Raw genomic sequence first — 22,750 nt, 5'->3', positions numbered from 1 at the left:
AAAGATGGTTTGCGTCTGATCCCATCCTGCCACACCTGGGCATGGCCTGAGCTCAGGGCACAGAGGCTGTGCGGCATCCTAGGTTTATCCCAGAGATGCTGTCACAGGACGTTGACCAAACCTCAGTTTTCTATGTAAATGAGTCATCAGTCCATACGGGTCAGAGATGGCAAATTCAATAAGAAGCTATGAGAATGGAGATCAGATAACCAGGCTAAACTTAGAAGGTTTGAAGGAAAGTAGGGTAGTTGGGCAGTGGGATTTTATCTCGTCTCATTGGGCAAGGATAGAGCTATTAAAGGTACTAAGCTAGGCTAGATGATTGCAAAAACAGATGTCTTTTTTTAAATTAATTTTTTATTGGAGTATAGTTGATTTACAATGTTGTGTTCATTTCTGCTGTGCAGCAAAGTGAGTTGGTTATACATACACATATATCCACTCGTTTTTAGATTTTATTCCCATATAGGTCATTACAGAGTATTGAATAGAGTTCCCTGTGCTATTCAGTAGTTCTTATTAGTTATCTGTTATCTGTTCTACATATAGTAGTGTGTATATGTCAAACCCAGTCTCCCAATTTATCCTTCCCTCCCTTACCCTCCCTGGTAACCACAAGTTTGTTTTCTACATCTGTGACTCTATTCTGTTTTGTAAATAGGTTCCTTTGTACCATTTTTTAGATTCCACATATAAGCGATATGATATTTGTCTGTCTTTGTCTGACTTACTTCACTCAGTATGATAATCTCTAGGTCCAACCACGTCACTGCAAATGGCATTTTTCATTCTTTTTTATGGCTGAGTAATATTCCAGTGTGTGTGTGTGTGTGTGTGTGTGTGTGTGTGTGTGTGTGTGTGTGTATGTACACACTACATCTTCTTTATCCATTCCTTCATTGATGGGCATTTAGGTTGCTTCCATGTCCTGGTTATTGTAAATAGTGCTGCAGTGAACATTGAGGTGGATGTATCATTTTGAATTATGGTTTTCTCTGGATATATGCCCAGGAGTGGGATTGCTGGATCATATGGTAATTCTATTTTTAGTTTTTTAAGGAACCTCCATACTGTTCTCCATAGTGGCTGTACCAATTTACATTCCCACCAACAGTGCAGGAGGGTTCTCTTTTCTCCACACCCTCGCCAGCATTTGTTGTTTGTAGATTTTTTTGATGATGGCCAGTCTAACCGGTGTGAGGTGATACCTCATTGTAGTTTTGATTTGCATTTCTCTAATAATTAGTGATGTTGAGCAGCTTTTCATGTGCCTCTTGGCCATCTGTATGTCTTCTTTGGAGAAATGTGTATTTAGATCTTCTGCCCATTTTTTTTTTTTTTAATTTTATTTATTATTTATTTTTGGCTGTGTTGGGTCTTCGTTTCTGTGCGAGGGCCCTCTCTAGTTGTGGCAAGCGGGGGCCACTCTTCATCGCAGTGCACAGGCCTCTCACTATCGCGGCCTCTCTTGTTGCGGAGCACAGGCTCCAGACGCGCAGGCTCAGTAGTTGTGGCTCACGGGCCCAGCTGCTCCGCAGCATGTGGGATCCTCCCAGACCAGGGCTCGAACCCGTGTCCCCTGCATTGGCAGGCAGATTCTCAACCACTGCGCCACCAGGGAAGCCCAATCTTCTGCCCATTTTTTGATTGGGTTGTTTGGTTTTTTGATATTGAACTGCATGTGCTATTTGTATATTTTGGAGATTAATCCCTTGTCAGCTGCTTCGTTTGCAAATATTTTCTCCCATTCTGTGGGTTTTCTTTTTGTTTTATTGACAGTTTACTTCAAAGTGTAAAAGCTTTTAAGTTTAATTAGGTCCCATTTGTTTATTTTTATTTTCATTACTCTCAGAGGTGGATCGAAAAAGATCTTGCTGCAATTTATGTCAGAGACTGTTCTGCCTATGTTTCCAAGAGTTTTATAGTGTCTGGCCTTACATTTAGATTTTTAATCCATTTTGAGTTTATTTTTGTGTATGGTGTTAGAGAATGTTCTAGTTTCATTCTTTTACGTGTAGCTGTTCAGTTTTCAGGTGTCATTTTAATTGCAGCTTTACTGAGATATAATTCACATACAATGCAATTCACCCACTTAAAGTATACAATTCAGCAGGTTTTAACACATATGCAGAGTGAATTTACAGAGTGTAACCATTTTACCACAGTTAATTTTACAACATTTTCATCACCTACCCAACCCAAAGAAACCTGTATGCATTAGCTATCACTCCTCATTTCCTCCCAATTCCCCCAGACTTAGGCAACCAGCAATCCATTTCTCTGTGGATTTGCCTAGTCTAGATATTTCATATAAATGGAATCATACAATATGTGGCCGTTTATGTCTGGCTTTTTTCACTTAGCATAGTGTTTTCAAGGTCTATCCATGTTGTAGCATGTATCAGTACTTTATTGTTTTTATTGCTGAATAATGTTCTATTAGAGGGACATATCACATTTTATTTATCCATTCATCAGTTGATGGACATTTGGGTTATTTCTTTTTGGGCTGTTATGAATAATGTTGCTCTGAACATGTATGTACAAGTTTTTGTGTAGACATGTTTTTATTTCTCATGGGTATACACCTAGGAGTGGAATTGCTTGGTCATGTGGTAATTCTATGTTTAACGTTTTGAGGAACTGCCAGACTGTTTCTCAGGTAGCTGCACCATTTAATATTCCCACCAGTAATGTGTGAGGGTTCCAATTCTCCACCTCGTGGTCAACACAATCTGTGCTTTTGATTCTGGTCATCCTAGTGCTTGCGAAGTCGTATTTCATTGTGGTTTTGATTTGCATTTCTCTGATGGTTGATTACTACTGAGCATCTTTTCATGTGCTTATTCACCATTTGTATATCTTTTTTTAATATAAATGTCCATTCAGATCCTTTGGCCATTCTTAAATTGTTACTTTTGTCTTTTTATTATTGAGTTGGAAGTGTTCTTTATATAGTCTAGTATGAGTTCCTTAGCAGATATATGATTTGCACATATTTTCATGCACTCTGTGAATTTCACTTTCTTGGTTGTGTGTGTCCTTTGAAGCACAAAATTTTAAGTTTTAATGATATCCATTTAATCTATTTTTTCCTTTTGTTACTTGTGCTTTTGATGTTACATCTAAGAAGTCATCGCCAAATCTAAGGTCATGAAGATTTATGCCTGTGTTTTCTTCTAACAGTTTTATAGTTTAGCTCTTATATTTAGGTCTTTGGACCATTTTTAGTTACTTTTTTATGCTTTTTATGTGGATATCTAGTTGTCCCATCACTATTTGTTGAAAAGACTATTGCTTCCATTGAATTATCTTTTTGTGTGGGTGTGATTTTTTTTTAACATCTTCATTGAGTATAATTGCTTTACAATGTTGTGTTAGTTTCTGCTACAGTGAATCAGCTATATGTATACATATATTTGGGGATATAGGTATACACTGAATTATCTTGACATGCTTGTTGACATGGGTGTCACTTCTTAGGCTTGTATTTGATGGCTTTTTTCAAAATAAGATTGGTGCTATTTTGGTCACTAAATGGTTTATTTACAGGCAGCTACATTTTACAAATGTATCTTTTACTATGTGTGAATGAAAGAATTGCCTTTAAATAGAACAAAGCATGTTAGAGCATATTAGCATGAAGAAGCCAAAATACATATCCATCCAGGTGGAACCAGGGCACTGGATTAGGTATCTCCCAAACCAGTGCTGCTTACACTTAAATGTGCATTTGAATTCCATGGAGATCTTGTTAAAATGCAGGTTCTCATTTTCTGGGCTGGGAATGGAGTGTGAGAGTCTGTGTTTCTGACAAGCTCCAGGCGATGTCGGCAGTACTGGTCCTAGAACTTAGCTTTGAGTAAGAACACAAGAGGGAGTTTCTACGGTGATCTTCTTGTTCACTGTTGCCTATCTACTTATTTAAAGTGATTTGGAAGGGGAAAAAAAATTGTTTGAATTCCATGGTTTTGTGTTTTATTTCATAATTTTCAAGATGAAACACTACCATGCCCAGAAATGGAATAAATGTTTTCTCCAGTGGCAGTCCTGCCAATCTTGATTGTTTTCTACCTTCCTTTTAGGCCTTTGATGATTGTCACTCAGAAGATCACAACCTTGGCATTCCAAGTTCATGACGGTGAGAAAAAGAGCCCTCCTTTTGGTTCTAAGAGTGAGCCTGACCTTCAGAGCTCTTCTTTTCTACTGTATACACAGTCCAAAGGTTAGACAAGGGCTGACAGATCTTGCCGTATCTTGTAAAAAAAATTTGCAGCCCACTTTAATCATAGCTTTTTACTTTCCCAGCTATTATTTACCATTTCCCTGCTGAATCCGTAGTCTTGGCTAAAATGTTTGTATTGAGAATGGTGGGTTTTCTGTTTAGCTTTACAGTGTTTTAAATTTAAGTTAATGTATGGTGCTCTCTGCCCCTCATTTCCAAATCCATTCCGAAGAAATGGAATCCTTTTTCTTTGGTTTAATCTCTGAGAAGCTCATGAGGTAATAAAAGGTTAAACAGCGTTGGCTAGTTAACCACTTTTTGGGGTGCGGCAGCTTGGAAAATTATCTAATGAGATTAGCCCAACCCTATAAAAAGCTGGGAAGAAAAAGAATCTTTTCTTTATATAAAACTGAACATTTTCTTCGCTCAGGCCCTTCCTGATAATGGCCAGAAAGTGTGATTATTTCCACTGTTAATACTGGGTTCCAGGAAAAGGAGGATGGCCCTTCCATCCAGGTGGAAGGTTTCAGTATGGGCTTAAGAGATGCCAGGTGCAATTAGTAAAGGTATCTTCTGCGGATTTGTACGGCTCTGGCAAATGCTTTCCGACTGTTGAAACTTCTTTATGTGTTGATGGGTTGGGAAGATTTAGTCTCTGCTAGCGAGTCTTCCTGTTTTTCCTTACAGCTGGGGAGCTGATTTAATTTCATTTTGACCCTGTTTATTCCTAGTTCATACTTGGCGATTTAGTCATTCTGTAGAGAACTGAGTAATTTTATTCTGAGGATGGAGTCTTTCTAGGGTGAGCAAATGTCCTGGTTTGCCCAGAACCCAGAGGTTCCCCAGGATATGAGATTTTTAGTGCCCACATTGGCAAAGTCCTGGGCAAAATGGGGTGAGTTGGTCAATATTTTTGTACCTGAAAACCATTTGGTAGTCATTATAGACTCACATTAGCACCGTAAGTCAATAGCTAAAATCAATTTAATTCCTGGGATTGCCAGAGCTGTACTATTTGATGAGATCTTAGAAAAAAGTGAGTGTGATTTTTTTTTTTTTTATTAACATTGCTTCTTGGTTTTGTTTTGTTTTTAATACATAGGCTTTTTGCCTAAATTTACTTTTTAAAGCATTCTCAGTTTACCCTGTTTTTTGGAACATCCCTTATATGCAGCAAAATGTTTATTTGCCTTTTTCTTTTTTTTTTTTCTTGTGTGTGGGAGGAACAAGTAAATTCCAGAAACACTCTGCCTTCTCTTAGGCATGTTTTTGAGTTGCCTTGATGGTCGGTAACCCTAATCAGTCTTAGCTGAATATACAGTTTTAAAGTCGGCTTCTTCTGCTCTTAAGATGACAGTTCAGTATCCTTGACTATTAGTTAACATACAGATTTTATAGGAAGCACAAATGTGATTTGGTTGGGAGTTTTTCTGGCATGGATGAGTTTTAAAAGAAGAAAAACCTCTTGATAATTCTTTTGTGTTTTCCGTGCATTCAGGGTTACGTTTCCTGTTTTTTTGGAAGAGGAAAGTCCCCTATTCCTTTCCCCATCCATTCCATTGCATTCCCAGCTTATACCAGGTATCTGCACCCAGCATAATCAGGGAGGCAGTTAGGCAGGTGCAGGCTGCAAAGGCAGGCTTATGTCTCTCATGGAGCAATGAAAACATATACAGTGTGGTAAGGAGTGTATGAGGTGTGAAGGGTTCTCTGGGATCCATGTTCATACTGTGTGAATTAAATCGGGGTAACCCCTGAATTCTCCCCTCTTCATAAGAACCTATAGAGACTTTCCTCCTCACACGTGTCCTTATAGGCAGCCCTTTGATCCACTGAAAAAAATGGAGAACGGGGACTGTTTATGATTGATGAAACAAAAACGAATCACTTCTTTCAAATGAGTTTTTATAAGCCTCTTTAAGGATTAAGTTATCTACTTCACTTAAAACATCTTATTTCTCAATATTTCTTTTCATAGGATTAGGTCGAAAGGCTGAAGATCTTTCCACGGAGCAACATCGGCTTGCTGTAAAGTAAGTTTGACAGAATATTCTTGAGCCCTTTGGGTATCAGTATCCAGAGATCTTCCTTAATGTTGTTTATTGAATGAATCTGCTATTGATGGACACTTGGGTTGTCTACCAGTCTTTGGCTCTTATAAATGGTAAGCCATGATAACGTTGTCCATAGGTCATTTTAAATGGGTTTGGGTATAGCTGTGGGATAGATTCCCAGAACTGAGAGTGCTAGATCAAAGGGTAAATGGCTCTGTATTTTGTTAGTTTTACAGGATTCTCCTTCAGTGGGGTTGTTCTCTTTATTCCAAAATTATTTTTATTGGGCACGTGTCTGAGGGTTGTCAAGAAACAGTTGATTATCAGTGCCTATCAGTATGGTTATGCTGGCATGAAAAGAGATAGGAAGTGGGGTTGGAGAGGTAAATATGGGCTGGGGAATAGGAGGAAGGAGGAAGCTGAAGGCTGAAGGTGGACTTCGCCAGTGTTGATGCGTAGTAGAAAGGGGATGGGTATCGGAGAGGAAGGGAGGCCGTCTAAAGCAGGAGAATAACACTGACAGAGGAGCAGAAATGGCTTATGGGGCAGCACGTGGGGGAGAGTGGTGCAGCCATGGTGGAGGGTTCCCACCAGAGAGCAGCGGGAAATAACTGGGATATGTAAGAGAGTGTCCCAGCTCCATTCCTTCATTAAGAAATTGGGACTTGGAAGCAACGTAGAAAGTATCATTGGAAGAGTCTAATGAACCAAGTTCTTTGCTAAGCATCATGGGGGTATAAATGCTATAGGGCATCGTTCCAGCGACTGGTTAGCAATGGCATTTGAGGAAGCCTTTCCCCACAATTCTGTCCTACTTGAAGAGCATGCCCTTTAAAAGGCCCTTAAAACACGAGACAGAACTTGTCTCTAGACAATTTTTTCCTGCCACTACCCTTGTCTGTTGTCCAGGACCTCGTGCCTGGATGCCAAAGCAGACAAGAGGCTGTCACAGCGGTAGTTTTGTGTGGCCTCAAGTGGAAACCGGTTCTACCCTTTTCTCTGGTAGACAGACAGCCAGGGTTGCTGAGAAAGAACATTTCCCAGCCTCAGGGTTGCCTTTGGCCCACTCCTGGCCCTCCGCGTTTATAACTGTGGGTGGCCAGCAGAGGGCGCCACGGAGTGCTGTGCCTTCTCTGCGCCACCCACCTCAATAACTTCCTTTCAACTAGATTTCTCCTTAGACGGATCTTTAAAGAACCACAACAAGGAAGGATCATGCCGCGTTTAACAACCCACAAAGACAACACCTGTGTTTACGATCGGCATATTTGCAAATATGAACGAAAAATCAAAGACTGAAGACCCTTTAACTTTTTACTTTATTTTCGCAGAGCAAAACCCTCCTTTTTGGAATACGTAAGCTACCTTCTCAACTTCATGAGTGTCATAGCGGGCCCTTGTAACAATTTCAAGGAGTATATAGCCTTCATTGAGGGGAGACATATACACATGAAGTTGCTGGAAGTGAACTGGAAGGAAAAAGGCTCCCACAGCCTGCCAGAACCTTCTCCCACTGTAAGTTTTTAGTGCCAAGTATTTACCCAGAGGTCCAGAAAATAGAGCTTTGCTGCCAGGGCTGACTGTCACTTTTAATTGTTCTAATTAAAAAGCCAAACAGTTTACCAGAAATCTTGGCCGATAACTTTTTCCCCGTTTGTTTAAAATATCAATATTGGTATTTATTTGCAGTAGTTCTCTGTGTTGGAGCAACAGATGTTTATTTCACAGAGAAGCTCATTGGCTGGGAATATTGAAGCAATTAACCCATTTGCCAACCAGCCAATATTTAGTGCCTACAATGTGCCTATGACTGTGCTTGTTAACACATTCAAATTTATGAGTGTTTTCTCTTTATGAATAGAAATTCATAGACAGCCAAAAGATACTATGTCATAAATGGTGGAGGAGGAAAGAGTGGGACCAGAATAAATGTGCTTTTTATTGCAGATCCTGCTTTTATGGCAAGGAAAACCAGTTTTACACTGGCATGCCTGTAGTTTGGTCATACTGACTTTGAGAGAGTTTAGGTGGTTTTTTTAAATAATATTTTAATTTTAATCTGAAGTGTATTAACCTCAAATTAGTCAACATGGGCTTAATTCACTGAACGTTACAAATATGCTGAATTTATCCAGATCAAATATCCTATATTTAAGGGAAATCTGTAATTAATTGAAGGAATGGGGAACATTGGAGAGGGAGAAATTGAGGATAATTTAAATATTTTTAAAGTGCTACCATCAGGCACCATTAAGTATTTGAAAATTTAAGTGATTGATTAATAAAGCTTGTATTTTTGGAGAGTTTTGACACATTTGGGTCCTCTGCACTTTATGATTACTTAGATGTCTCGGCCCCAGAGGCTTTTTTGACATAATCTAGGAGTGAGGTCACCGTGGCTGGGAGACATCAAAGTAACCACAGGTGTTTCTAGGGAGTATCTGTCACAGGAGTGCCGCGTTTCACATACTTGTATTTGGAAAATAACATTATCAGAGAGTCTTCACATCACCCTCCAAGGAGACTCTCGCATTTTTTGTGCACAGAGAACATGAAGCGGTGAGGTTGCACTTTGGCTTAGGACACACGGATGGGAGGGGCTGGTGCACACAAGCTGCTGGCCCGTCAGCGGTGTCATCATAGTTCAGCGTGGTGCGCGCTTAACGGGGAGCCCAGCCCAGCTCTCAGTCCCTTGTAAATATTCACATGCTGAAACCCCAAGCCACCCTCTGGGGGAGGTGCTATTGCTATCCCTATGTTACAAGTAAAAGAAGTCTGTTTTTATAAAGCTGGGAACTATAATTCTGTTGATGTTTGGAATGTCAGGGGAACTGGGCAAGACGACTCCATCCAGAGGAATTTAAAACCTCTGTATAGCTTAACCCCAGAGCAGACTACATGTAAACCATCTAGAAAGGTTTTCTAAAGCTTTCTACTACCTGCCCACGTCCTGGCTCAGACATGTAATCATGTGCACATAATCCTTCCCAACTAAGCCTCTGTGCTCCTTGCTGGCGATTCAAACCCATTTCCTTGGCTCTGCTGGCTGCAGGACCGCAAGGCCAATGGTTCCTTCTTTCTGATGGAAGATTGCCACCCTGTAATGTTACTGATTTCTCTTATGTTTTGGGTAATAAAACCACCTGCCCTTTGTTGGTAGAATGTGCTGGTAAAAGTTTTCTTTTGTTTTAGATCCATCCACCTCAGGTGTCAGAGGTGTATTCTGCATCTAAATATAGCACATAATGCCCATCATCCAACACGTGCCCTGAGGAAGAATGCCTTTTGCTACTCCTTCTGGAGAATATTGCCAAAGCAGCTTTGAAATGGCTTTGTTCTCAATGTGCCTTTGCTGAAATTGTTTTCCTCATACCAGTGTCTTCTGAATAGTTACCTCATTTTTCCCCCCATTTTCAGAGAGCCGTGATACACAAATTGTGCATGACCTTGGTGTCTCTCCTTTTGTTTTTGACGCTTACGAAGACCTTCCCTGTCACCTGCTTGGTTGACGACTGGTTTGTTCATAAAGCAAACTTTCTGACCCGACTCTGCTACTTATATGTTGTCATGCAAGCCTCGAAGCCCAAGTATTACTTTGCCTGGACGTTAGGTGAGTTTGTTGGAGGGTGCTAAATGAATGAGGGAAAAATGATACTCCTTGGATGGCTTGGCCAGAGCAACATTTGGATCACCTAATCTGAAAAATGTCCAGTGCGTGATGGAAGGCAGTTGAGCCGGGGTCACTTTCTACCTTGCAGACTAACCGTCTTCTTTCCCGCCGCCCAAAACTCAGTTATCTGTGATAAGGAGGAAAGAAATCCTGGCTGTTGTTATTAACAGACGTCAAGACCTGGAAGCTGCTGCTTCTACCAATCAAACTTGAATAGTTAGTTAGGGAAAAATTCCCGAATGATCTGGCTTTCTGGTAATTTTTCTGGGTTGTCTGTAATACCGGATACACACTGACTTAATTTTATCAACACATGAGCTCATTTAGGTTACACTTCTTCTTTAAGAAATTGTTGGTTAAGCTTTATGCCTTAGAAAGAAACTGATTTCAAGTGACTTTTTTTTTTTAAAGGTAGAAAGTTCAACTTAATTTGGTATTATCACACTTTTTTTTTCCTGTGAGATAACTTTAGTCAATATTAAGCTTTCATCTCTTTCCTTTTAAATAATTTTAGACCAGAAAAGTTGAAACCTTTGCTAAAGTGAGCAGTAAACCTTCTGTTTACTTACCAAGAATGGTAAAGTGTTTTGATAAGGCATGGTAACCCTATCTATTTCACATTTGGAACCCTTTCAGGAATGGAAGTTTAACACCTTAGCTGCCAGTGACCTGGGGCTTGATGTCAGGGAACAGTGACTTGGTTTATGTAGTCAAATAGATTATTAAACTCAGTTCCTAGTGCTTAGTCCATATTTCATAAGGGCACAGCACTTAATTGAGTTCTCTTCTCTCATTTCATGCTCCAAGTTTATAGCCCCCAAATCAAGTTCGTAGCTACTGTTTTCTTTTTCATTTATTATTTTTATTACAGTGAAATATACCTAATGTAAAAGTTGCCATTTTAACCATCTTTAGTGTACGATTTAATGGCATTAAGTTCATTCACAGTGTTGTGCAACCATCACCACCACCATCCATCTCCAGAACTTTTCCTGAAACAGAAACTCTGTCCATTAAACAAAGCAATAACCCCCCATTCCTCTTTCTTCCCTGCTCCTGGTCCAAATTATTTTTAAAGGTCACAACATTCAGAGACAAGTTCAGTCTAGTGCAGTATTTATGTTACACTTGACCAGAGAGAGACTTCAGAGCTTTTCCAAAATTTGCTGCGGGGGAAATTTTGTTTCTGGTCCCATTCAGTTTAATTCAAGGAGTTTTTTTGTGGAGTACCAGTCCGTGTGCTATGAGGAACTCAAAGGTGAGTAAGATATCTCATCCCTCAAGATCGTTACAGCCTGTGAGGACACAGACGCGTACACCAACGAGGCAGTACGCGTCAGGAGCTGTCCCAGTAGTAGGATCGCAGAGGGGATAATGTACATGGACTGGTCCTTGGGGAGGGCTTCCAGAGACTCCTTGTATCTGATTCCTTTTTCTGCAGATGCTTTATTATTGAAAAATAATTTCCTTCGTAGGTAGGCATTAGGCCTGCTATGGATGGAATACTGGGCATATTTTTCTATGTGAAGTAGAGTTTTCGCTTTGCTCCAACCTTGAGAGAGAGAGAGAGAGAGAGAGAGAGAGAGAGAGAGAGAGAGAGAGAGAGAGAGAGAGAGAGAGAGAGAGAGAGAGTGTGTGTGTGTGTGTGTGTGTGTGTGTGTGTGTGTGTAATAGAATCTCACTCCTTTCCTAACTTCTACTTCTTCACTTTTCCTCCTTTTCTTTTCCCCTCTCCCTCCCCTTCCCGCTCCCATATTCTGTATCCCAGGGCTTATGGGCTGGCTCCTGGACTAAAGCAGCTCCTGATTTAAGGAGGAAAGAAAGGCCATTCCGTAGTCTCATAGGGAAAGTCTAACACGAGGTGGGTTGTGCTGGCGGGGACCTGGGTGGGGAGGGGCTTACGGGGCACAGGGGTGTCTGCCGTCAGTCTGCTCGTTGCGGAGTGACCCCAGATATTTGGAATAGAGGAGTGACCCCTTCCACGGACAGCTTTCTCCGTGGACTTACCTCTTTGTCTATTCTCCCCCACTGCCCTTTCTTTGTTGTTTCTCATAGCTTCAGTAGAAACACTTCATTCCTTTGTATGGCCTCAATTTGAAGTTTGTTGTAGTTTAGATTGCATGGGCTGGTCTGAAATTAACCTTTGTATTATTTATGAGTAAAGAAGCAATGAATAGTGTAACAGGGAATGTTTAAACTGCTTAACTGAATAATTGTTTTATCCAGCTCCTTCAAACACCATTTACATATAATTGATGTACTAATTATACACGATTATAAATTTAATCCTTAAAGCTGGCCTCTTGATGAATCTCAGCTGAGATGCACTGTGTAAGCCTAGTTCTACTTACCGTTTCTATTGAAAGAGTACAGCTATTTTCTTTGGACTTAGCATACGAGGCTGGTTGGTTGTTTTTCTTCTACTAATTAGTACTAATTAGTGAGACTCAATTTTAGCCCAGGCTGTGTTCTAAAGATCACAGATTCCAAAATATGGGTGTCCAAATGAATTTATCTTCAGTCATATGTTAGAGCCGTTTACAATGCAAGCGAAGCCAGTTTTAGACTGGTGAAATTAGAACCTCTAACTGCTCTAAAGCAAAAACCAGTCTTGGATACAGGGTAGCAGAATGCGCTAAGGGGAGCAGGGAATTCTGACCTCGTCTAAATGCAGCAGTTCCGAGAGTCGCCACTTCTGGTTCTTACATTTATCTTTCAGATGACTCCTAGCCACTCAGGCTGTGGAGCCAGAGTTCTAGTATTCAGATTCTGGCACTGTTTAACATTAAGATCACTCAGGTGGTAACATTACTAAGCTTTACTCTTCTTAATAGCAAGATGGGGGTGGTAATAATAATAATGGTGGCAGCTAACCATTCTTGAGTGCTGACTTGGGCCAGGCCCTGTGTTATGCACTCTACATATATTCAATTTGGTTTAATCCTTTCAACATCCCTTTAAAATGGGTACTGTTATTACATCCATTTTCTACTCAGGGGAATAGGTTTCTAGAAGTTAGATAACTCTCCCAAGGCTGTGAATGGACCCTGTTCCCAAGTGGAGAAGGGAATCCGGGAGACCTGTCATTCCCACCCTGAACCACCATCTTGCTCACAATGGTGTGATTAAATGAGAAATGTCTGTGGAATGCTTTACAGAATCCTGGGAAAATAGTAAGGACCAAAAAAAAAAAAAAAAAAGTCATTAGTCTTCTGTTTTTTTTTTTGTTTTTTTTTTCAGATCTGACGCTGGAGATGGGAGAGGGAATTCCTGGGTTGCTATGCTGGTCCCAGCATGGTCAGCCCCAGCCCTGTTTTTAGTTGTCAACACAACCCTCAAGGGCTTGTCCTCTCCTGGTTTAGTTTATTTCTGTCATTCACAGTTTGTGCCCACACATTTTAAAACTCTTGGTTTCTTAACTGGTACACCCTGCCTTTGTTCTTCTTTTTCTTTTCCACTGAGTTTCCCTCCGGTCGGCTTGGGAGAAAGATGTATTAGGACTCGGTACTTTTCCTCCTTTCTTCTAAAAGAAACCAGATCATTTTACAGTGAAGCTAAGCATAAGATAAGCGATATTAAATCATCAACGATGCCAAAAGGAAAGGAGGCATACTTAGAGCGGCTGCTTTTTCTTCAGAAGTCCAGCTTGAGTTGGACCTGAACTCCCATAGAAATGGAATGAACAGAGCTAGCGAAGGAAAGTTTTCTCTGAGCTCTCCCCCAGATCTCAGACTTTATAATTTCATTAGTTTATTTTTCTTAGGAAAATATTCTAACAGACTGAACTTGAAAGAAGATGAGAGAAAAAATTAGCCTTTTGGCTATCATAATACAACTGTGTTGATTTCATCAGATCTCTTTTTGAGTGTAAAAAATTCCATTAAGGAATTGAGTAGAACTGAAATACAGCAGGGGGACATTTTCATAGAGTTCAGTGAAGTGACGTAATGATGGACACAGGAGCTTTTGGACTTTGTGGGTAGGGTGGCTTTGGTCATTGTGTCCACATGTGGCCTCTGTGGCAGCTGGTCCCAAATTCACATCTCTAGAACCGTTCTTTTTCTTAGGTTCTAAATTTTTCTAACTATCTTGGCTGCCCCAACTGATATCCTACTGGCATGTCATGCTTAACATGTCCAGAACGAGCTCCAATTTCTCTTTCAGAGCTGGTTCTCCTCCTGATATAATGATATCAGCCTGTGTCCCGCCATCTTTAATGACAGCCCTTGGACGGAGTCCCCTATATCTTCTGGTCTCTGAGCTTATATGTATTTTCACCTTTTTCCCTTTCTCCCCTTATATCCAGTTGGTCACTAAATCTTTCTGTTTCTTTGTTTTGCTTCTTCATTTCTCTTTTTTTCATTTTGCATTCTATGAGCATCTAGCACCTTCCTTCTTACTTAGCAGGTGCTCACTAAATGCTAGTGAATGAATAAAAATGAATGAATAAAAGTTGAGGTCACCCAAGAGCCAAAACTGATTCATAATGGTACCAGGTCCTTTAAATTTATTTTGGTTTCTTTTCCAAGGAAACTATCTCTCTTCATCTCAAAGCTAGACAGACATTTAGTATCTTTTAAAGCAGCAATGTGACTTTTGTTCCACATCCTAATGTGTTGTTTTAAAAACCATAGCTGATGCAGTGAATAACGCAGCTGGCTTTGGGTTCAGCGGAGTGGATAAGAATGGAAATTTCTGTTGGGATCTGCTTTCTAACCTAAACATCTGGAAAATTGAGGTGAGTTTATCATGCTTTTGAATCAAGCTGCCATTGTGAATAAAGCAGATGGTTTGCTGTGAGTGTGGTATGCATAGAGGTTTATCATCAGTGTGCAAGGAAAAGCTGCTATCAGGAAATGCTGGCTCCAGCAGGCTTGGGGACATTTTGTATCTTGGAACTTCTTTCCTTTTTTTTTTTCTTTTCTTTTAAGGTGCCTACTTTCTTGGCAGTATTAATGGTTCAAGTAATAACAACACACGAAAAATCTGAAAAAGAGCCAGGAAAATCTTTTTGTTGCTTACATTCCTGTTCTATCAACTAGAAAGTACAGATATCATTTTCTCTTGTTCACATTCTCCTTTCGTCAGTCAAGGGTACAGACTAGCAGTTGTATTTAGATTTCAATATTGCCAGTGTTCTCGGTGGTTCCTTTAGAAACATTTATAATGCATTCACTTTTAAGAATTGTAATTGGTGCACAGCTTTTAGGCCACTAGGATCAGTGTGGTTTTTCTTTTTCGCTGGCTTTGTTCTTGGACCACAGTTCTGGATATGTTTCCATCTCTAGTGATGGTCTCTCTGGGGCCACATCCTTCTTGGTTTCCTTGGCATTGTCATCCCTAGGAGCTGAAAGAAATGCCAAGTCTTGGGCCCTTTTCCTCCTGGCAGCTGGTTGGGAGGAAGGGCATGATTCTCAACATACCGAAGTGTTGGTTCTCCAGCCAGGTGACTCATGGTTGCTGGTGGTTGATTTTCCACCCGCCACAGGGCAGGCAGAGTGCCACTGGGGAGTTTGGGCAGAAAGGGGATGTCCACAGAGGGCAGGAAGCCCAGGATGTGGAGACTGACCACCTGCCACCCACATTTGGTGGAAACTAGGCCATCAGGGGACCTGTGTTCTGGGTAAAGGGCTGAGTTATGTATTTATTATAAAAGAAAACCAGAAGGAGAAAGTTTGTATTTCCAATAAAGTTGATATAGAGCAAGGAGCTAAAGAATACCAAGGAAGTCTGTCTTATTTAAGGCACCTTGAAGCTGTGTGTATAGCATTTTATTAGCCGTAGAAGGTGTCTAAATGGATAAATAAAACTCCATAGGGTTTTGACATTAAAAACTCATAGTACAAAAGTCTGTCTGTCCATCCATCATTGGTCTGATATCTCTCTCCCTTCCTTCCTTCCTTCCAAACATATTACATTAGGCCAGTGTGTGGCCTAAGATTTTCTTACGGTTGAAACAGAAAACAGTGACATTTGCACTTTTCAACTTCGTTAGGAATTCTGATTCTTAAATGTTTGCTTCATGCTTTCTACCACCAGCCTTTATTAAGTCTTTTTTTTCTTCCTTTTTCTTTTGAATGAGAAAACCCAGTTGATGACTTATTTTGGAATCTCTCTTTCTCAATGGTTGATTTACCTGCATCATTGCCAGTTGGGTGATGTTTGTTTTCTTTTCTGTATTGTGACTCCTTCATGCATAAAATCTTCTTACTATTCTAGATACAATTGGAAGCATTTGAACCTGTGCAGCTATTTGTAGAATAACGTCACCAGACTGACCTGGTTTACAGATGGCCACAGAATGAAAAGATGACAATTAAATTCAAGCCGTCTCCGTAATAGTGCTAAATTCACATGATGAAACTTTTCCGGTGGCAAATCCCATTTTAGAGTATTTAGTTTTAAAATTCAGATTACTTAAATTTTGTGTTTCACCAGAATGGAAGGAAAACCTACAAAACATTCCTTCAGTCGTCCTATAATTTGAGAATAGATTGAGAAAAATTGAGACTTTGTGAGCCAAGTTTTAGTTGCAAAGTAAATCTTATAAACCCCAGAAAATTTGACTGTGTGCGATGGAACAGCGGATCTGCTCCTGAGTCAGTAGTCACTGTTGAAATAGCACGTCTAATCTGCCGCCAGGGAAATTCTGGGGAGGACTTTCCATTTCTTGGGGTATTTTTAAAGCTAATGATAGGTGTTATTTTCTCCTTTCTAGACTGCCACAAGTTTCAAAATGTACTTAGAAAACTGGAATATTCAGACAGCTACTTGGCTAAAGCGGTAAGGAAAACAAAAACGACCTCATTACTCATGGCACTGGGATATGTTTAGATGGGTGTCATTAGATGAACAGCAATAGTCTGCCAGTGGTATGGTAACCTCATCTGACACTTGTGTTTGGTATTAACATCTATGCTGTGTAAATGAAAAAGTAGAAATACAGTTAATTTGAGAAGGTCACCATGTAGCATATTTATATCACTGTACCAAATACTTCATACTGCCATTACTGTGTACCAGGTACTCATTTAATCCTCATAACGATCCCATGAGGTGTTGGTAATTATTATCCCCATTTTACAGATGAGGAAAGTGAGGCACAGAGGGGTTATGTAACTTGCCCAAAGTCACACAGCTAATGAGCAATAGATATGAGCCCATATCTCATAGATAATAGATATGAGTGTCTCTCCAGAGCCAGGCTCTTAAGCTCTATGATGTGCTGCCTCTTACCTAGAGGCGAGCCTATTGCTCAGGTGTCATGGGGGTCAATGTCAGCATCAGATCACTGAAGATTGCTATGTTTATTTTATCCCCTGTATCGAAAGCTTTATGGTACCCCAAATGCTTATGCTTTTCAACTTTGTATTTTTGTTGTTTCTCTGTCCTTTTGTTTTTCTACACATTCCAAAATTAGAAACATTAGTTATTGTGGAACTAATGATACGCTATCCTTGAAGTGGCAAACTTGAGCTTGTGAATATTCCTATCACATGAGTGCAGGGAGAGTATAAAAATATTAAGCTGTTGATTCTGCTGTTTTTGATAAGTAGCATTTTTCATCAGTTAAAACATCGGGGTAAAAGAAGAGACAATGTATAATAATTCCAACAAAGTAAACTCATGCAACTACTCTGAACATGCAGTTTTTGAAAATTTGCCCTTAATGTTATTGCTATTCATTTTGCAAGTCACTTTAGCATAAACCTCTTTCTGTATATTGAATCATCCCAATGTATGGAGAGTCCTACAGTCTCCACTAGGAGTTCGTTCTACATAAACATTTTTTATGTGACTGAACATACATGTGGGCACATAAAAAATGAAAAAAAACTATTTAAAAATCATTTTAGAAAATGGAATATTTCATTCATACAAAAAGATACAGAGGGTAAGAAACAAATAACCATGCCAACTACCTCTCATTTCAAAAAGAAACGTTACAAATGGAGTCCCATCCTGTGTTTCTTTCCTCAAATGCATTCCCTTTCTTCCTATGAAGAGAGAGCCGTAGTCCTTAGTTTGGGTTGAACTTGGTTACTTTTGACAGCCCAGCCAGGCTGGATTGGTGTTAACTGTTGGGATCTCTGTTTTACTTTTCATCTGGGCTCGCATTTAGGAAGCCATGTAGTTGCTCCTATGGTGCCACTGGCAATCCGTAGACTGAATTTGGCAGGAAGTCCCCTGTCACGTCGTTTTAATAAACAACCAAGAAGCCAAAGATCTCCAGGGTATTTGCTGACAGTTTCTAGATTCTTACAATGTCCTCACTCTGTAAGGCAAATTCATGGATTGGAATCCAGTAGACACTGAGGACTGAAGAAGCCATGTAACTGACCCGTTGATTTTGTGCTGGAGTCATGGCCAAGAGAGCTGAGAAGGCTGCAGTGTTGATGAGTTAGATGACATTGGGGCCAGCGTGGAAAAGTAAATTAATTTAGGCGAAATAAGGATCTCACTTCTAAAGACCCTTACCCTGATTCTAAAAGTTTTAGTGCCAATGGCACTTATTTATCCATAAGTATCCCTGGTAGATTAGGCCATTGGTGGAATAAGCTTCTATAAGGCAGGAGCTCTCGTTGGGGAAAAGTGACCACTCTGACTTTTATTGATAGTGTGTGGTGGGGTCCAGATCATTTAGTCCTATGGAGGTTAAACATTCATGCATTACAAAGAGATTGAACTGTGAATGGCCCGTCTGGGAGTGTTTAAGAAAACTAGAGCTCAAAGCTGCTTGGATTGCGCTGCAAGTGCCTGAATAGGGTGAGGCAGGCACGCCATCAATATTGGATCAAATGATTTCTGCATGATTGGTTCTAAAATGATGCAGGTGTAGATGGAATTTTCTGGTATGTTTGACCTGTGGCCCGTTGTACCTTCCTGTCTTCACAGAGTGTGCTATGAGCGGGTTCCCTGGTACCCCACAGTGCTAACCTTCATCCTGTCTGCCTTGTGGCATGGTGTCTACCCTGGATACTACTTTACCTTCTTAACTGGAATCCTTGTCACGCTAGCAGCCAGAACGGTAAGCTCCCTTTGGCTGTGGGGTCTTTTCCTTAGTAATCGGATGCCTGTGTGTTTGTTGTCTTTTAGGTCCCAGCAGAAGTGGTGTTGGGGGTGATGGTAGGAGTGATGTTTTGAAAAATCAACAAGTCTTCCCATTAGAGAAATACTTAAATATATTGGAACTTATGGTCATAAAATGGTTAAGCATTTTATTTTTATATTAGTTGCAGGGGGTGTTTGCAAAACAAAAGGACTTTTAGGAACAATGTTTAGTGCCTTAAGAGATGAAAACATTTTTAATCATTAAAGACTGTAAACATACAGTCTAATTACAGGTGACAATGATTATTAATTAACGTAGGCTCTGTAAAACTTCATTTTGCTTATACTCTACTTAATTTCTCTTTCCATTATCCTACACCTAAAAATAATTTGGTTTCTGAGCAACCGGTAAAATTGCAGCCATAGGAACTGTTCTCTTAAAGATTGCTCTCAACTCTCATGTTGGATCCAATTAAATTAGTTTGTGTAAAGTCCTTTGTGAATTTGATAAATTTGGTCCTCTAGGTTTTGGGGGTAGCCTTCAGTTTGTCCTAGACTGTTCCTGCCATTTGCTGGCTGTAGAGCAAGAATAATAACAGAATTTTAAAATATGCCTGTCCTCAAAGAATGAGGTGAACATGTATGTAAGTAATTACAATTCACTGTATTCTGTCAAATACAGAGCTTTGAATTTTATTTCATCTCAATACTTGATAATGATTGTGGCATTCCTTATTCAGGTGCCAAGAGCTTTTAATGAGATTTGTTGAGCTGTATTTTAGATGTGGATTTAGGAGCCCCAGCACAGCTATTCATTCATTCTTTTTTTTTATTTTAAAAATTTATTTATTGAGTGCCTAGTATGTGCCAAGTACTGTGATGGGTACTGGAGAAAAAATGGAGAGTAGAACAGATATGGCCCCTGCTCCTGGTCTAGTGCTGGGAATAGAAATGGATAACATTTTCATATTTGTTAAATGGAGAGACAGGTAGAGTGGGAATTCTTTTCCATTTCTTTCAGCTATTCACTCATTCTTGAATTCATCTGTTCTATTAATATTTCAGGAGCCCTACTATATGCTAGTAGGTGCTGGGCTATTGCAGTGAACAAAAGTTCCTCGCCCATGGAATTTTTTAGTTAGAAGAAGGTTTGTGGGGATACATGTGTGAACAAGATGGATAATTGATTATTCTGATTAGCACACTTTAAAGTACATATTTTACGTATTTGTGCATTGAAAACAGAAGACATTTTCTTTTCTCCTGTACATATGCTAACTTGGATCACAAAACTAAAAAACAGATGGGAGGACAAACTTGAACAAAGGCCAGAATTTTGTTAATACTTTCAGAGTATTATTTCTTAAGATGTCTTTAGTTGATTTCAATGGGTATAAAAGGATTAATTTATGTAAAGCCTCTTGGGTGACCTGGAAATGTTTTTCACAAATAAGTTAGGTAAGAGATGGAGGGAAAAGGGTTGATAGAACAGTATTTCCATTTTTTTTCCAAAAGGAGAATGAACTCAAACAGTCATGAAGTGTCTCAGGCCTGGGAAGTTACCTAGTAAAATCTCTTACATGCTTTTCAGTACTGCCCACAGATGGACCTCTAGCCTCTGTCCTGAGGAACTCAGAGCCAAGGAGGCGCCCTCAGCTTCCCAGGCAGCCCTAGGAAGCCTTTCCTGCTTTGAGGCTGACCTACCTATAAGCCAGCCATTGTTTCAGCTCTGTCTTTGGTTCTGGCATCTGGAAATTAGGTGTCTTTCTGGAGCCAAATCTGTGTCAAAAGACCTACAAATGAGTATCCTTTGACCCAGCATTTTCCATCTCAAAGAATGCTGTTTTCTTGTCTGGAAAATAGGCATACTGATGCTTACATGATAGGCCTGTGGGGAGAGTCAACAGAGATGATACCCATAAAGAATTGGCACAGGCTTGGCACACAGTAAGCACTCAATAAATCGTAGCTCATGTTATTATACTATTATATTATTACTGTTATTCAAAGGAAATAATTAGGAAACAGTGCAGAGACTTTTCTACAAGAGTATACATCACAGAATTGTTTACAATAGCAGGGGATAGGAGACTAACTTTCCCATAATTAAAATTGTATCAGATTAATATTTAATGACATGGAAAAACATTCATGCTATGTTACTAAATGAAAGAACAGGCTAAACATATATTGACGCCACTGGAAACGTAAATATGGATATATATGAATATAAAAGGACTTGGAAGGTATATGCCAAGTTTTTCAACAGTGCTTTTCTCTGGGAGATATTAAAGAAAAAAAAATCTGATTCTGCTTAGTTGTTCTGTAAACATTTTTCTACAGTGAATGAACATATATTTTTTTAATAATAAGAAAAACCATAGTGGTATTTTTAGTTGAAAATAGAACTCAGATGGTTGGTCGTTTTTAGCTCCTATGTTCCTGAGGGGTATTACCTGCATGCATGGAGTAAAAGTTTCTATTTTTTGCATCCCCCCCATCCACCATGACTTCCTTGGTGAGCAGGTGAGGAACAACTACAGACATTACTTCCTTTCTTCAAAAGCCCTCAAGGTTTTTTATGACATAGTCACCTGGGCTGTCACTCAGCTGGCCGTCTCTTATACAGTCGCCCCCTTCGTTATGTTGGCCGTTGAACCCACCATCAGTTTATACAAGTAAGTTTCCACTGTTCTCGATTGCTCTATAGTAAACTTGTCTCTTCTGTGTTTGACTTAGGAGTTGGCAAATTGAATCAATCAGTACTGACAATCTCTATGTATGGTTTCGATGGGAAAATGTCTAGAGAAAGCTTTAAGAGGAAGTGTCTGTCCTGGAGATGCCAACAGACAAATAGTAATACAGTGAGCAGAGTTGACAGGTAGCCCTTCAGCCACGCCTAATGTAAGTAAGAGATGCTTATGGCAGTGAATTCTGAAGGGATGTATCCAGATTACAAACTCAGAGGGTGAGTTCACTGCCTTTGCCTCTTTTTCCTGGGGTTAGGCTATGTTGGAGGCCGTGGGGCACTCAGAGAGGGACAGAAGCGAGGGACAGAAGCAGGCCACAGCTGGGGCTGGGTTCAGCCTACAGACAAGAGGCCTTTAGGGAAAGGGTGTCAGGCCCTTATATTCAAACACCAGCCCTCCAGATGAACTGCAAACCTCTTTCTGCTTACTTTTATTGTTTCCCTCTTTTGTTGAATTAGTCGTGTTTCTCTACTCTTGGAGAAATGGTTGCATGACCTCTGGCAAGTTATTAACCTCTTTTACCAGTGTTTTCTCAACTGTAAAATGAAGGTAAGAATAGAATTCACCTCCAAGCACCTTTAGGTGTTAGGATTGAATGAGGCAAACGTGCAAGGGGCTCAGCCCAGTGTCTGGCATGTAGTCTGTACTCGATAAATACCAACTTGTGTTATTTACTGATTTGCAGAGACTTTTGCAGATTGAGTTTGGACCATAGCTACAGTCAGAAAAGTGGCTTAGAGATAAACATGCAAACGTGCCTTATTGTACATCAGGGTTTGGACTCACTGGTCAGGAATGATCAAAGAAATTTTACGACTTGGTACAGGTATCAATGTCTAGGATGATTTTTTTTTTTTCAGGTTATGGGCAAAGAAGGTAGAGGGAAGTACACCATGCTCCTCAATGAAGTCTGTTTCTATAATGCCGGTTAGGTCCCAGGAGTTATGTCCGTATAATATGGAAGTTGAGCTGGTTTATACACAAATTTTTCTAGACAAGG

At 40.0% G+C, this 22,750-nt stretch overlaps 1 protein-coding gene and 1 long non-coding RNA gene across 5 annotated transcripts in view; both read left to right on the top strand.

Annotated features, from left to right (window-relative positions):
- LOC309638865 overlaps nucleotides 1-22,750 on the top strand; it is a 722,672-nt gene that overhangs the window by 499,461 nt on the left and 200,461 nt on the right. The window lies entirely within an intron of this gene.
- MBOAT1 (membrane bound glycerophospholipid O-acyltransferase 1) overlaps nucleotides 1-22,750 on the top strand; it is a 110,628-nt gene that overhangs the window by 72,778 nt on the left and 15,100 nt on the right. For 2 of the 4 annotated variants that reach the window (XM_082415195.1, XM_082415193.1), the window contains 8 exons: nucleotides 4,086-4,141; nucleotides 6,204-6,258; nucleotides 7,611-7,794; nucleotides 9,697-9,889; nucleotides 14,584-14,687; nucleotides 16,668-16,732; nucleotides 18,845-18,977; nucleotides 21,527-21,678. In XM_082415195.1, the coding sequence (XP_082271321.1) occupies nucleotides 4,086-4,141; nucleotides 6,204-6,258; nucleotides 7,611-7,794; nucleotides 9,697-9,889; nucleotides 14,584-14,687; nucleotides 16,668-16,732; nucleotides 18,845-18,977; nucleotides 21,527-21,678 (942 nt within the window). The remainder of the gene's footprint in view (nucleotides 1-4,085; nucleotides 4,142-6,203; nucleotides 6,259-7,610; nucleotides 7,795-9,696; nucleotides 9,890-14,583; nucleotides 14,688-16,667; nucleotides 16,733-18,844; nucleotides 18,978-21,526; nucleotides 21,679-22,750) is intronic. The other 2 variants (XM_082415194.1, XM_082415196.1) reach the window with 2 other exon arrangements.

Source organism: Balaenoptera physalus (assembly GCF_965194825.1).
Source record: "Balaenoptera physalus genome assembly, chromosome: 11".
NCBI lineage: Eukaryota > Metazoa > Chordata > Mammalia > Artiodactyla > Balaenopteridae > Balaenoptera > Balaenoptera physalus.
Note: the sequence above shows the minus strand (reverse complement) of the source record. Positions and strands in the feature narration are given on the sequence as shown.